General features: G+C 38.2%; 1 protein-coding gene across 1 annotated transcript; it reads right to left on the bottom strand.

The window, feature by feature from the left end:
- Nucleotides 1–491: 491 nt before the first annotated feature.
- tfr1a (transferrin receptor 1a) lies at nucleotides 492–14,347 on the bottom strand. The gene is made up of 18 exons (XM_058646223.1): nucleotides 14,188–14,347; nucleotides 8,504–8,553; nucleotides 7,968–8,205; nucleotides 7,593–7,779; nucleotides 7,221–7,443; nucleotides 7,019–7,138; nucleotides 6,773–6,868; nucleotides 6,125–6,264; nucleotides 5,880–6,031; nucleotides 5,640–5,759; nucleotides 5,408–5,493; nucleotides 5,240–5,303; nucleotides 4,741–4,808; nucleotides 4,574–4,641; nucleotides 4,333–4,426; nucleotides 4,019–4,240; nucleotides 3,705–3,863; nucleotides 492–3,382 (listed from the first exon to the last, which is right to left on the bottom strand). Exons 2-18 carry the CDS (start codon nucleotides 8,534–8,536, stop codon nucleotides 3,140–3,142), a joined length of 2,313 nt encoding a protein of 770 aa, XP_058502206.1. The 5' UTR covers nucleotides 8,537–8,553; nucleotides 14,188–14,347; the 3' UTR covers nucleotides 492–3,139.
- Between the last annotated feature and the right edge of the window lie 931 nt (nucleotides 14,348–15,278).

The raw sequence follows: 15,278 nt of genomic DNA on the forward strand, positions 1-15,278 counted from the left end.
TGTTTTGGTTTTGTGGAATACACATTTTAATATACATTTAAATACGAGTGCGGCTGTTTTACTCAGTAGTGCAAAACAGACGAGTTACTTTTGTTCCTCCGTGTCAAACTGAAGTGGAATTGAATTCACGCCATCACTAACTTGAGCTAAAATTGCACTATAACGTGTCTCCATCATGTGGTGGCATTGTATAGTCAATTTTCTTTTTTGAGTTTAAGGAAAGTCTTTAATATCCTGAAATGATCACCTCAAATTTACAATAAAGATTTCCTTCACTCCATCACTTACTTGGGCTAAAATTGCACTATATGTACTTTGCCTCCACCATGTGGTCAAACATTGAGGCTAAGTGTGTTTGTGATGTTTGGCTATATAAATTGACAAAGATTTGACTATTCTTGGTAGGTTATTGAAACTGAAATTGATCATCTCTCCACAATGTGACATTTTATCAATAGGTTACAGATGTGAACTAATAAACCACAGCTCAGTTATGTTGTGATTTACTGATTTATTGCAGAAAAGAAAGAGCAAACATGGGTGTACAGTTGATATGAAAACAAATGCAATTGCTTCGCCAGGTTTCCAAACATTCTTTATGTAGGTCATCTTTAAATGACATCTGAATAATTAAAGAAAATACAAATTTAGCTGAATGAAAAATGGCTCCTTAAAGTGAATTTCAGCCAATTTCAGAATTTTGTTTTGAGGTATAGTAAGCTGCCAATTTCAGAAATGAAACCTCAAAAACACACCTCATTATACTGCTGCAGATCACATTAATCACTCGAGATAAAGATGGCCGTTAAGATTTTTAAGTGGGTGCCTTAACTACGTAGTGTGAGGCATAGTGTAACATCAGCCATCATTTTGTAGTAAAACATAACAATGAATGGCATCCTGACCAGTGTTAGCAGTTTAGCTAAAGGGAGGCAGACCACATCAATAATATTCAGTGTAGTTTTCAAACACACATATGCTGATTTCTCCAATTTTTTCCTGTAATATTTCTTTTATATCAAAATGTGTTGTAGCATAACAGGCATTTACACCAGTAACTTCATTCTAGCAGACAACAGGAAAATAAACAGAAATGTCATAACTAAACTAAATCCTTTTAAGTACTTTATGTAGAAACTCAGCCACAAACCAAAAAAGGCACAAGGAAACCTCTTAAGAATGAACACACCAAAAAGATAGAATGTACTTTTCACAATAACACACCATTGTTATCAGCACTCGTATTGCAGAGTGGTCATGCTACGTGGAAATCATGAACCACACCACTGCTAACCACAGTGGTCCCAAACATGTTTGTATCAATATAAGCTGAAGACCTCTTCCTCATGCATTCACAATAGAACAAGACATGATTATGACATGAAAACTCAAAAGACACTCAGAACAGAACAGAAAACCCATTAAGGAGACGAGTGGGAATAACTTAATGTTAAATCTCAACACCATCTATTCAGCAGATGGTGTTGACTGCAGCGTGTCTGAGAGGAAATGACAGAGGTAACGTTACCATGGAAATATCATAGAAGGGGGATCAAAAGATGCATCTGCATTGTGTAGCAATATATACACACATTATGGGAAACACTGTTCCCGATAATAAAATCATCCACCCCTACAGTGAAATATGGAGGGCACTGCCTCCGATACATACACAAGGTAAAAATTACCTTTTTTTTTCACATTATGTAAGACGCTGCTTACTGATAATGTCAGGCAAGACGAGTACATGTACCAGAGATGCAGCACTGACAGGACATCACTCATCATTCCGAGGAAATGTCTGAGGAAGGCTGCAATTGTTCTGTATGCAGCGCTGAGCCGCCGGTCAACGCGTACGCTTGCTTTAGCAGATGCTGCTTTTGTTATTTCGACAGTATAACCGTCATAATTATGGAAGACACTGCTTCCGATAATGTCAGGATAAAAGACAAGCACGCGTGCACCAAAGACCCAGTGCTGAAATGCCATTTTGAGGTGTTCAGTAGATATGGACAGATGTGACTCGTGCAATACCGACTGTCAGTCAACATGTACACATCTTTTAGCAGATGCTGCTTTTGTCATTTCGACAGTATAACTGTCATAATTATGGAAGGCACTGCTCCCGATAATTACTTTTTTTTTTTATAAAAGGCAATAAAAAAAATATATTTATAGTGATCCCTGCCACTGATAAATAAATAACATAATAAATAGACATACGGTTTTATTTCAGTGCCACATTGTTATAAACCTTCTCCCTTGCTTTTCTGAATGACAGATTTGCTCTCGTCAGGAAGTTGACTTCTTTGTATTGTTGCATGTAATTAGAAATTTTCTTAAAAGATGAATGCTGCTTCAGTGTTGCACACTGCCAACTGCCGATTGTCCAACACCTAATTCTAGGTATGTTTTATGCTGCATTACTTGAAATTAATCTTTCAACCTTTGCCAATGAGTCCAGTAGATTTCAGCACAGTATAAATTAGAGCTCCCAACTCAAATTTGATCATGAGGCTCACCAGCAGGAATTATTATGGTAAACAAATGGAAACTCAGCTTATTGAATGGTACTGCCCTTTTATGTTTTGTTACCATCTGAAGCTGGCAATCAAACGTGTGATTCCTGTGATTATGACCTGATACTGTGCTGAAAAGGGATCACTTTCACTACATCTTCTCATGCAAAGGTATACACAGCAACTTAAGTAGTTCTACCACATTATACAGGTAATGAAAAGGTAGACGTAATTAGCACCAGAGAATTTTGTGGTATTCAAGAGTTATACAACTCTTGAGAGTTGATGACCTACGCTAATTTTAGTTAAGGCCATGCACATTTATATAGGTTGTTTTTTTTCATGTTTATATGGAGAATTAAGGGAGAAGGGAAGATGTGGCAACTTATCAAAGAAAAGTTGACAATAACGGAACAGGTGTGACAAATTATATTGTAAATAAGAGACTGCTCCTTTTTTTAAATCACTTTCTCAGAATATTAATTTAAAAAGCTGTAACTAACTGTTGAAGGATTGTAACAGCCCACTGTTTTTTAAACTGCTACTTGTGATATAGTGACAAACCATGAAGGAGGGAGGAAGGGGATGATTTTTTTTTTTTCTTTTCTTTTTCCTCATTCTCAAATTTCATTACCCAAAGACCAGATGTGCCCTGCTAGTGCATTGGCACAGCCCTGGATGGTCCAGGTAGCCAGACCAAACTGGTAGCGGAACAAGTCGGCGTCTGCATCGGGGTGGTTGGTCTGCAGGTGATCGAGATGCTGGGACACGGCTGCAAGAGTGTGGGAGTCGGAGCCAAGCAAGATGTGGCGGTAAGGACTGTCACGAGGAGACACGTAGGGTGACAGGAAGTTCCTCTCCACCTACAGAAGTGGAGAAACCGGGACGACAAGAGAAGGGTTTTAGTCACACTAGTGGTAAGGGGGTAGGATTAGATAAGTGTATACTAAGGATAAGTTGGTGTGACTAAGAAATCAGTCAGTAATTGTATGATGGGAAACAGTATGTTTTCCCTATACGTTTTTTTGTTAAAATGTGTGCATGACACGTTCAAAATAAAAGTTTTCCAGTTTTCTAAAATTCAAAGATAAAGTGCAGACAGATTCATCTCTCACAAAACAACATGGAGCCAACATGCATTTCCACAGAATATCGCCAATGACTCCTACACTGTGGAAACCTTACCGCCATGATGCGGTCATTGAGCAGGCGGCACTTCTCAATGTTATCCGTGTCAGTGTGCTCAATGTCTCTGGACAGTTTCTCCATGGCACGGGAGTAGGAGCCAGCTGCTGAGATCAACCACTGCACTGTTAAGGCCTTGGAAAAGAGCTGGGGCTGCATCTGTGGGCCCAGATATGTCAATTTAAAAATCTAAATCAAAGCAGCAACTGAATATTGCGTGAAAAAATAAAATACATGGTTTCTTTTTTTTTTTAATGTGCTCTTAATATGGTTATACAAAATTATTTGGCATATTTATGTAATTGGACACTCACCCTCTTAATATTCCTGACTTTCACATTGATCTGATACACGTGGCTACGGATGATGTCGTTGTACTTCAATAGATCCATCTGTAGCAGGTGATCATGGACTAACTTCAATGCCATATAACCGGCAAACTTTGTCGCTAGTACAGCCAGCTGATTAATTTGGCTGCTCGTTGCCATGCTGAGCCTCTCGGGTGTGTCCAGCATTGTGCCAAAGAAGGGGTATTCCTGTAAGTGAACATGTGCAAGGTCGTCCTGGGTTATGGAGACATGTTCACAAATATTTATTTTACTTTTAGCAGTATAGCAGGATGGCTTACTTTGTTACGAGGCATGAACCTAAATGAGATGGAAGGAATGCCAGAAAAGGCAAGGAATGGATATGCGGCATTATCCATCTTCAAAGGCTCCAACCTGAAAAAGAAAACAGACAAGATTCAATTGTGAATATTTTCAAAACACTGAACATGAGAGCTAGCCTATACACATCTCTTGTGGGTGTGATACTGGTGAGAAAAAAAAAAAAAAAAACACTGAACACAACAGTCTGGTCAGACTCACACATTGTTCTCCCAGTTGTTTTGGCCGAACTCTGAAAAAAGAGTTCCACCCTTATTTGGGGCATCCACCTGGGAAAGAAACCAATAAATTTAAACATTCTAAAGAAAATGGACACACTGGACACAAATGGAAAACTGAATTACTTTCTGAATTAGCTATGGGTTTACCTCTTTCATAGTGCTCATAATCAGACTGTGCAACAAGGGACTGGCTGCTACTTTGAATCTACCATAACCTGAAGAAGAACAATTACAGTCAGTTATCCTGGACAAGACAATTTCATTTAGTCAAGCTATAAATATAGCAAAGCATTGAAGCTGCAATAACTAGATTTTGACAACAGAAAATAGTTTTACATTTTATCACACACACAAGCTAGCAGCCAACTGTGATTGTCTGAATGTTCATGTTAAGAAAGCAGTGTACAATTTGTTTGGCTGTGTCCACTTGAGATTACAGTCTAGGAGTGGTGAGAAAAAATTAAAGTTACAGCTTATCAACTATAAAGGTCATTACCAGCAGTGCATTTTAAAGTGGTTGACAAAAACCATTAAATACACTGCTGTCACTCAAGTCAATTCCAGTTAAAGCCACTTCAAATATGCTTAGCTCCACATGAATTAAACAACAATTCTAACAATGTTTCCAATCACGGCAGTAACTTACCTGAAACGACACTATCCAGGTTGATGAAGGTGAAAGCTTTCATGTTCAGAGTAGTCAGATGAGCCTATTTATACAAAAAAGAAACACACAATTTAGCAGGATTATCACTGCATTAAAAGCTGCAGATGGAGAACTTCACAACAACAAAAATCATTGTGCAGTTCTCACCTCCAACCACTCGGTGGTGCCAACATTCCCATATTCCCCAGCACTCCAGCTCGCAAAGACAATGCTTCTCCTTGGCTTGAATCCATCTGTCAAAGAGAACAACAAAGAGGTCAGCCTATTCGAGACTTTCTTAAGCTTCTCTATTACATACATGAGGTAGGAACAAGTGTGCTCGGCCTTAAGATCGTACACTATTATAAAATCAAAACACCAGCTGACAACTGAGACTCACCATACTCCACCATTTCAGAAATGGAACGTGCCAGTTCAAGAAGGATGCCAGTACCAACAGTAGATGCAGCAAAACCTGGGCCCCAAGCATCCCTCTGGGCACCTATCACCACGTACCGATCTTAAAAAGAACAGGAAAAAAAAACAAAACACAAAATAACTATAAGACATTGATAACAAGCATTCATTTCAGTGAGCCAACTTCCTGATCACAGTGTCTCTTGTGAACATCTCACTGTACCTGCATCCACAAGTCCTTGGATGACACCAAAGATGTTATTTATCTTTTTCTCAGTGAGAACGTTGTTGACTTCCAGAGTAATATTATCACTTTCATCTCCCAGTTTGTTGACGCCTCCCCATTCTGCTGGCGCAGACTGACCCCCAAGTTGCCTATTAGAAGATAATAAACATTGTGCAAGCTTTATAAGCCATCATTCTCAGAGCATTTCTTCCGTGGTGGTTCACAACATGTTTGAGCCGTACCTCATAATTTTGGTGGCCATGCGTGGAGTGATGGTCTGAGCAAGGATTTTTGGCAGGCCCGAAGACTGGACAGGTGGGAACTGGGAGTGGTTGAAGGAGGGGAAGCCAGGGGTGTAGGGATCTCCTGAACCCATATGGACCTGTGACAGAGTGTCAACATTGTTTTCCAGATTCATTGTCCTGGCAGTGTGGAGACCGATTTCTTTAAGTTTATATATCCTGTGCTATTATTTGAAGTTTGAGGATTTTTTTTTTTTTTTTTTTTTTAAACTATGTACTATACTCTGTGAGCATTTTAAGAAACCTGCTCGAAATTTCAAATCATTTTCACAACCATCAGAATGAGCAATGGCATGACTGATGTCTGGATGCCTTTGTGCATTTACAAGTGTTTCCCCTTTAGGACCACTTTACCCATTTCCAGCATGATACCGCACCCCTGGTAAACTTATTCATGAAACTGGTTTCATGAATAACAATGCATTTAATGTAAGTCAGTGTCTTCCATGCACTGTATGGCCCCACTGGTAAAAAAAATTTAAATCTAAAATTGTCTAATTTCTTGTATTAAAAATCCAAAATAAACCAAAAGTAAATGTTATTACATGTAAAATGTCATATCACTTAAGAAAAAAAATCCACACTCACATGTCCAAAGAGCTCAGTGTTTTCTTCCATAGACAAATCAGTGGGGTCTGCATAGATCAACACACCAGATGCATTCATTTTGGCAGCATTGTACACCTGTCAGGAAAAAGGAAAAGGTAACTGACAGATGTTGGGAAGCTTGAGGGACAAATCAGAATGTTGTTATTTTAGTTCATACACTATAATCAGTTTATAATATTAAAGCCATATTTAATTTAAAAAAATAAATAAAAAAATAACACCCACCTTCTCAGCAAAAGTGATTAAACCAGCTCTGACCAAAACAACCTTGCCATTCATGTTTAGTTTCTTGGCCAGCGACATGAGGTCATTTTGCCGCCCATAGTGTGCATACACAACAGTACTCTGTGGCAAAAAAATAAAATTAGGGCACTTTATACTTTATTTTTCTTTTTAAGACTTTATCTTAATTTATTATGTAGATTACCGTTACTGTTCCAATAGCACTGTAGGACAGGAATCCTTTTGGACGCTCTGTCTGGCCCTTGAAAACAATTCTATTGGAGCCAGCAGCTGGGGGGTCTTGAACCTTAACATAGTGATCATCGGTCCAGGTCTTCATACCATATTCTGTGAACTTATCCACCACCATGGTCCTAAGAACTTCATCACCAGTGGAACCAGCTTGGTGGCTGGAACTACTAAACTTCCTACAGTAAGAGGAAACAAAGCACGATGGGGGGAAAGGGGGGGGGATAAAAGGGGAACCAATGAATACAACACAATACAAATAGACATTTTCCAAGAGTAATAATAACTCACAGCAGCTTCTACATTCAGTACGTGGAGGTTTATTTACCTGAAGACCAAATCCAATCTAGATGGACTGATTTTTTTAGCCAAGAGGTTTTTGACAAGGTCCCAGTTCATAGGAGTGGCTGCGCCAGTCTCATGGATAATGGGAGAGGTTTTTTCACCAGGGTAAAAGTCTGGAGTGACGGGAGACAAGTCCTTTTTTCGATGCACCAGGTAGCCAATCAAGTATCCTGAAAGGAGGAGTAGTTTTAAGAAACCATCAAATATAGTCAATGACAATAAGGAAAAAGTACAAAGGAAACAACAAAACAAAGAAAAGCAGTGGATCTCAGGTTTAGCCCTGTGGAACTCCACAAAACACTTTGTACAGATACAAGCATACTATAAAATAGCATTGCCATTCAGCAAACCCACTTACCAATGATAAAGATGAGGAGAGTAGCAGCTGCCAAGAAGCAGAGGTTCTTGGGTGAGCGTCCCAACTTTTGAGCCACATAAGGTTGACGAGAGGGGCTGTGATTGAGATGGTCTCCAACTCCATTTTCCCCACCTTCTTCATCCACAGCAGACGCCAGCTTCATCTCCACCTGGCTGTTATCACCTTCCATGTTTTGTGTCAAGTTGAAACGTGTGTAGGAGTGTGGCTCCCCATTAATCTGTAATGGTGGAAAAAACAGTGATGAGGATATTTTCATATCAAGATTTAAAAAAACAAAAAGGCATTTTTGTTGTTAAAACTGTAAAAACAGGACACAAGTTGGATCATAGGACCTCTTTGCTTCAGATGACATGTTTCAAAAGCTTTTTCAAGATCGGATTACTTTTTCCAAGTTCAAGATTACACTTTTAATTTGGCTAAATCAATTTTGGTTAGTTCTACGCTTCAGTCAGTCATAATTATCTTATGATGAGGGATAATCCCTTGAAGCAAGTTGTAATGTTGGTTATACTTACAATTTTGAATATCGTTGACCTTGCCTGGTCCATTGTTGCTTCACTGGTTACTGAAAAAGAAAGAGAAGAAAAAAAATCAGATTGGTACACTATAGACTTGGTAACTAAAAAGCCACACTTCTATAAATGAAGTGTTTTCTACACGAACAGTTGAGTATAAACTGAAGGCATGGATTTTTTTTTACCCACACACTGCACTACTGTTTGACTTCATGTTCTAGAATCAGGGTGTCCAACAACCACATTGCACCTCTTGTCCAAACACACTATGGTTTCCTTTGCTTCCAATTAGAAAGACTGCTCTGTTTCAATGCACAAAAAAAGTCTCATGTGCCGGTCAATGCAGACTCCACACCATGTGAACTACACCAGCAGAAGAAAACATACCTAGCTTCCCACAAGTTTTAGATCCAAACACAAGCCAAGGAAAAGGACATTTCAGGTTACCTAGAGAACAAAACCTGAAATGCAATTTTTCATTATCTTTCCAACATGAAGTTTAAGTCTGGAGACAGTGCTGCTCTTCCATCAAGATGCAGTGTTTCTTACTTTGTATCACAATCTTGGTGTATTATTGTCCCTCTGATTAAACTGTCAGTCTTGCTGTATCTACCATTACCATTCCAGCAGCAACACAATGCTACTTCATCGGAAGGGCGTGAATGTTGCTTTATTTGATTGATTATGAAAAGCCAAATGGTTAGTCTGACTAGTTGTGAGTATATTAAAAAAGAGATTTCAATTCCTTTATCTTCCTGGTCACATGGTGTAGCTTGCTTTTAGTCTCAGTCCGAGAGCTACAGGATAAATGGAGGTAATGGAGGTTTACATTTTTATTAATTTTTAAACATGTAGTGTTGTAGAGTCAGCTCAAAGCAGCATTCGCATTAAAAAGACACCGTATGACTTCTGTTGAAGGACTGGCCAATGCCTGGTCATCATGCCAGTGTTGACTGACATTTAATTGCATAACTTATTCTTACTGTATTCTTAAATATGTGCTGCAAACCACCAGTGCCTGCAGTAACATGTAGTTATAAACCAGAGCCTTGTAGCAAGTTGACACCCAAAAAAATGTCATGAAGAGCCAGCGTCTTGAGCCATGAATGAAGAAACCCTTAAAAGACCCTTATCCCAGTTATGGTGCGCAGACAATGATTTGACTAGGAGAGCAATCTTGACTGCTCTCCTGCCCTGTCTGACCTTCACAAAAGAACAAAACAGACAAAAACCTCTCAAAACACACCAAATCTTATCAGGGGCCAAGGAAGGTTAAACTCAGTTTTTAATTTGTGACCTTGTATGCAAGAGGTATGTGGCTTCAGAGATTAATGTCATTAAACTTTGGACTGAATAAGTCACTAAGAATGCAGCTTTGCTGCCACTAGGCCAAAACAAAACCCCTTAAGTTTAAGAGTAGTCCAATTCAGCTTTATTAATTTATTTTTCACATGCTAAATGAACTATGCAAATTGCCTTCAGTAACAGAACAAAGTTAAAGACAAAAAAAAAAAAAACAGCCACAAAGTTTAAGCTTTCCCAACAGCAATTATGTAGTGTGCTCTGCAGCTTCAGTGTAGGACAAAAACACTTAATGGCCCCACAGTCCATTTTACCAGCTCCACTGAGAGCTTAAACTGGACACCACGTGAGGATAGCTTGTGTGGACAAATGTCAAGGGGACACAAACCACCAGGCAGGCAGCGAACCCTAAGGGCTGTGCCAAAGAAATGGCCTTGAGCTCCAACAGCAAAGATAAAGTGTTCCACTCCAAGAAAATGAGGGTGCAGAGATGGTGGAGTCTTGCCATACCTTAACTTAGCTCATACATAAGTACCGCCAACATTAGGACATTTGACATCTTTGTTTTTGGCCAACTAGATGTAGCAATAACTTTGCTCTGAAGTTCACCAAACAGGGTTAAGTAGTTGAAGAGGAAAACGATTAGCATCAAGACTGTGCCACTAGTAAAAAAAAAATGTTAGAAATGATTCAGGCCAGGACTAGCTGGTTGGGGAGCCAAATTCCCTCCAAGGCAGGCAGAGCTACATCTGTAATCTTACATACCAAACATGCCAGACCTTATCAGAGCTAATACTATAATAAGATTAGCCATTGAATATGGAGACAAATGTGTGTGTGTGTGTGTGTTTTATATATATATATATATATATATATATGTATGTGTATATACACATATGTGTGTATATATGTATATGTATGTGTGTGTGTGTGTGTGTGTGTGTGTAATATATATATATATATATATATATATATATATATATATATATATATATATATATATTACACACACACATATATATACACACATATACATATGTGTGTGTATATATGTATATATGTGTGTATATATGTATATGTGTGTGTGTGTGTGTGTAATATATATATATGTGTTATATATATATATATATATATATATATATATATATATATATTACACACACACACACACATATACACACACATATACATATATACACACATTTATACATATATACACACATATGTGTATATACACATACATACATACATACATACATACATACATATATACACACACATACATATACACACACACATACATATACACATATATACATATATACATACATATATATATATACACATACATACATATAAAAAAAAGATATACTGGTGTAATTGTACACAAACGCACAATATTGTTCAAAGAGAAAATACTTTATATATTCTCTATTATCAGTCTCTGAACTAAGCAAGGGGTAGGACCTGTATCTCCATTGAATGATTTTAGAGACACGTGTGCAACATAGATAGTAAGAGTGAACTTGAGTCACACCCTTCTGGGAAGGGCACAGGCAGACCTGACCTGTTTAAAAAAATAAAAAAAAGCTGTTGACGAAGGAGTTTAAGGGTGTGTAGTTATAACCAGTGTACCATATACACACACATTTTATGTACCATATAACGTTCATTATTACTATTTTAGCAAAACTCATGTACTGCAGTTCAGTGTTCTGATGTGGCCATTTGACTTTTTTATGAACTTGATGAAGGCTACGTGACAAAACGTGTTGCCAAATCAGGAGAGGAAAGACAGGAAAAACGGCACAAAAACTACTTCCCAAGAATAAGCTAACAGTCCGTGAGCAACGTATGATTTCAAATCCAGTTTCTAGGATCAAACTTGTTTCAAAAGATGCCTCCAATGCAAATTACTTGGAACTGAAGAAACCTTGAAGAAAAAGCATTGCTTCAGCCTATTTACTTAAGCTGCAGCAAGAAGACTTTCATTGTAATATTACAACATCAGTGCTGTAAACTCAGAGTTACAGAGGTGTGCTGTTCACTCTACCAGTTACAGAGTTCAACCAATGAGTGAACACACACTTATTTTGCTGTTCAGGACAAACATATGGGTAGTTTAAACCTCAAACAATATTATTTACCTATGCTCTCCTTTACAGTATTACATGACAATGATAATTATTGCAATCTTTGACAGCTTTTATTCTATTGTTTAACACCTAACCTGTTTCCAACCTGCAATTTACTGCAGTTGTGTGTAACTGAAACTGCCTGGCAACACCTCAGGTCACCTGCAGTAATCTGAGACCACATTTCATAAAATCACTTAATAGAATCGGGTTCAATCATATCAAGCGTCGATCTGGTCAGGACACTTCTTCATTCCAATAGGAGCCACACTGATTACTTGGTGATAGAACTATTTTTCTCCTGTTACAGCTAGAGCTACGTTTGCTACTTGGAGCCACGCATCCAGTGAGCAACAAAAAAACCTGCAGCTGACAAACTTGCACCACACATTTCCTGTGTAGAGTATTGCCCAAAATGTGGCAGTTAACTGAAGGGACAGCTACTTTAACTATTGTGTATTCATTAACACAGCAATGCATGAATGAAACAGACTGATTATAATGCTTATTATCTTGGTTATTTAAAACATTGCTGAGGAAAGAAAAGTGAGGCATGGGAGACAAAAAATAAATTGTGTGTGTAAAAAAAGAGGACAGTTATAAAAGAAAGAGAAATGAAGGCGAACGAAAAGGGCAAAGTGTGGGAGATGAAAAGAAATGGTGAGAGTGTGGGGAGAGGGGGTCAGGGGTGAGTTGGAGGCATTGTGTAGTGGTAAATCATGTGAGAGTCACACTGGGAAAAGCTCATGAAAAACTGAGCCAGAGGTGGAACAGTGAGGCAGGCAAACTCCATCTACTAGGCCAGCACAAGTATTCTTAAAAACAGTAGCAGCAGTCAGAATTGCAGACATGGCAGGCAACACAGTTGTATACTATGTAGAGGAGACGATAATCATGCGTCAGCTTTAAGATGCCATATAAAGATTACAGGTTCTGGCGGTTCGTCTGACATTATTAAAGTATGTCACAAACCTTCAAAATATAATTAAGTGAACTGGGTCATGATGGTTTGCCATCTTAAAAAAAAGAAAAAAAAAAGGTGTCATCTTATAAGGATATAAAGGTTTGGTTAACACTGTACCACATGGGCAATAAATGCAATTTCATTCAATAACGTTTTAACTTGGATCTGTGAAATGTTTCATAAAGCAGTGTTTGGAAATCAGATGGCACATTTGAAGGAGTTATTCTTAGTAAAAAACAACATTTTAAAATGACGACCATGTGGTCATATGAGGAAGCCATTCATAGGTGCTCCATTACTTCCAAGGTTATGGTTTGGGTCGCATTTCTGTGTGCGCAACATAATTCAAGATCGATAGATGAATTTCAGTGACCTTTCCTGGGCTTTTTGGCCTTAAACGTTAGTGGATAGGCGAATTTTATTTATTAAAAGTTTTGTTTATAAGGTTCTGTTGCATTAAAATGTATCATCACCCACATTTTAATTTTCAATTTCATATATTTATTTTTTGATTTCTACATTAAAATAATATAAGAAATAAAAGTGCAGACACAAAATACAGACACTGCATAAGGGTTATTCCAAATATGTTTATTTAAGATGAACAATTTTGAGTATTGTTTGAATGTAATAAAAGACATCAGTCCAAAATGTCGGGACAAAAAATGTCAATTTAATGGGTGATTATCCAGATACACTGAGGGAAGCCTTTCACTGATTTTCTCTGAAACCTACAATGTAATTGAAGATCACATAAGATAAGATAGCCCACTTCACCTGCCCTGACATATGTTCTAGTTAGCATCGATAACGTCACCATAATGTTGACAGAGCCTAAGCTACAGGTCATGTATGATGTCTAACAGCGTGAAGATAGCGTGTTTCGCTTATCTACGCGACAGCTTATTATTGCTGCCCGCCAAGGTCAGTAAACAGTCCACTAACATCGTTACCTTGGAGGACAGGCGGTCACTCAGTGACTTACCGAGCGTGACTTCCGCTTCAGTCGTAATGGCGCTGAGTTGTAAAGGCAACGTGCAGTGAATGACACCTCGTCTATGCTAAAGCACCGGGAGCACATATCGCCACCGCTGCACACAGTCTCAGCCATGAGCTAAACACAACGTCATAACCATATGCTCTAAATATATACAAAAAAACACTAGGTTTATGTTCCTCCCCGCACATTTTGAATTTTAACCGGAGTTAATTCAATCCGGTATGACGCAACACCAACTCCAGCGAAGCTATAGCTCTGATATTATCGAGGACAAAACGCTCACCTTTGTCTTCAACACAGCTCAAACTAACCGAGTCCTGCAGTGACAGCCGCTGACACGAGTGTCTGCTCCACGCTGCTTTTTGTGCCGGCTGCGCTCTCGTGCACGAGGTGGCGGTGCCCTTGGTTCGCTGCTTGTATTTATAGGCTGCGGCTTCTGTCTCACTTCCGCCATCCCTTTCTTCTTCTTCTTTAGTATGGCAGGCTAGACGCAGCTATGGCGTATTGCTGCCCCTACTGGTTGTTATTGAGACCTTCATCAAACCCTTTCGTATAATCCTGTTTTGTGAAGATAATCCATCAATGTTTTTGTTTTAATCCAAGAATCCAGATTTAAAAGCGTTTCCCCTTCTGCTCCAAGTTTCCTGAAGAGATTCCTCCTTTGACTGGAGTATAGTTTGCACTGGAGAAGAACAGTGTTCCACATTGGTTAATGGAGAGGATAATTGATTATTCGATGAATGGATTATAAATTGATTACTAAATGAATTGTCAACTATTTTGATAATTGATTAATCGGAGTGTTTTTTCAATAATTAAAACAAGTTTCTCTGATTTTTAAGCTTCTTAAATGAGAATATTTCCTGGATTATTTGCTTTGTACGACTCAATGAAACTGAATCATTTTGCTTTGTGGACAGAATAAGACATTTGAGAAACACTGATCAACATTTCTCAATATGTTCTGACATTTTTACGTACCAAACAAGCACTTAATTAATCGAGGAACTAATCGACAGATTACTCGATTATGAAGTGGTCGCCTGTTGCAGCCCTAGTGTTGATGATGTCTCAATACCTCATACAGCCACCATTGAAGAACCCAAACTATCCCTTTAAAACATAAGTAAAACATATTCAAAATCAGAATCTGTTATTGTTAAATAGATTAAGTAGGCAGGGAATTAGCTTGTTGGTGTTTCCATTCAATAACAAACACAGCAACAGGAAGATTAAAAATGAAAGAAGCCACTGGATCGATTAAAAATGTAAGTAGATTGAATTGAGACCAACAATTATTGTAAATGCATCGGCAAAAAGGACACAATACAAAGTAAAATTTCAATATAATGAATAATAATAATAATGATGAAT

This window comes from Solea solea, chromosome 1, assembly GCF_958295425.1.
Source record: "Solea solea chromosome 1, fSolSol10.1, whole genome shotgun sequence".
NCBI classification, from domain to species: domain Eukaryota; kingdom Metazoa; phylum Chordata; class Actinopteri; order Pleuronectiformes; family Soleidae; genus Solea; species Solea solea.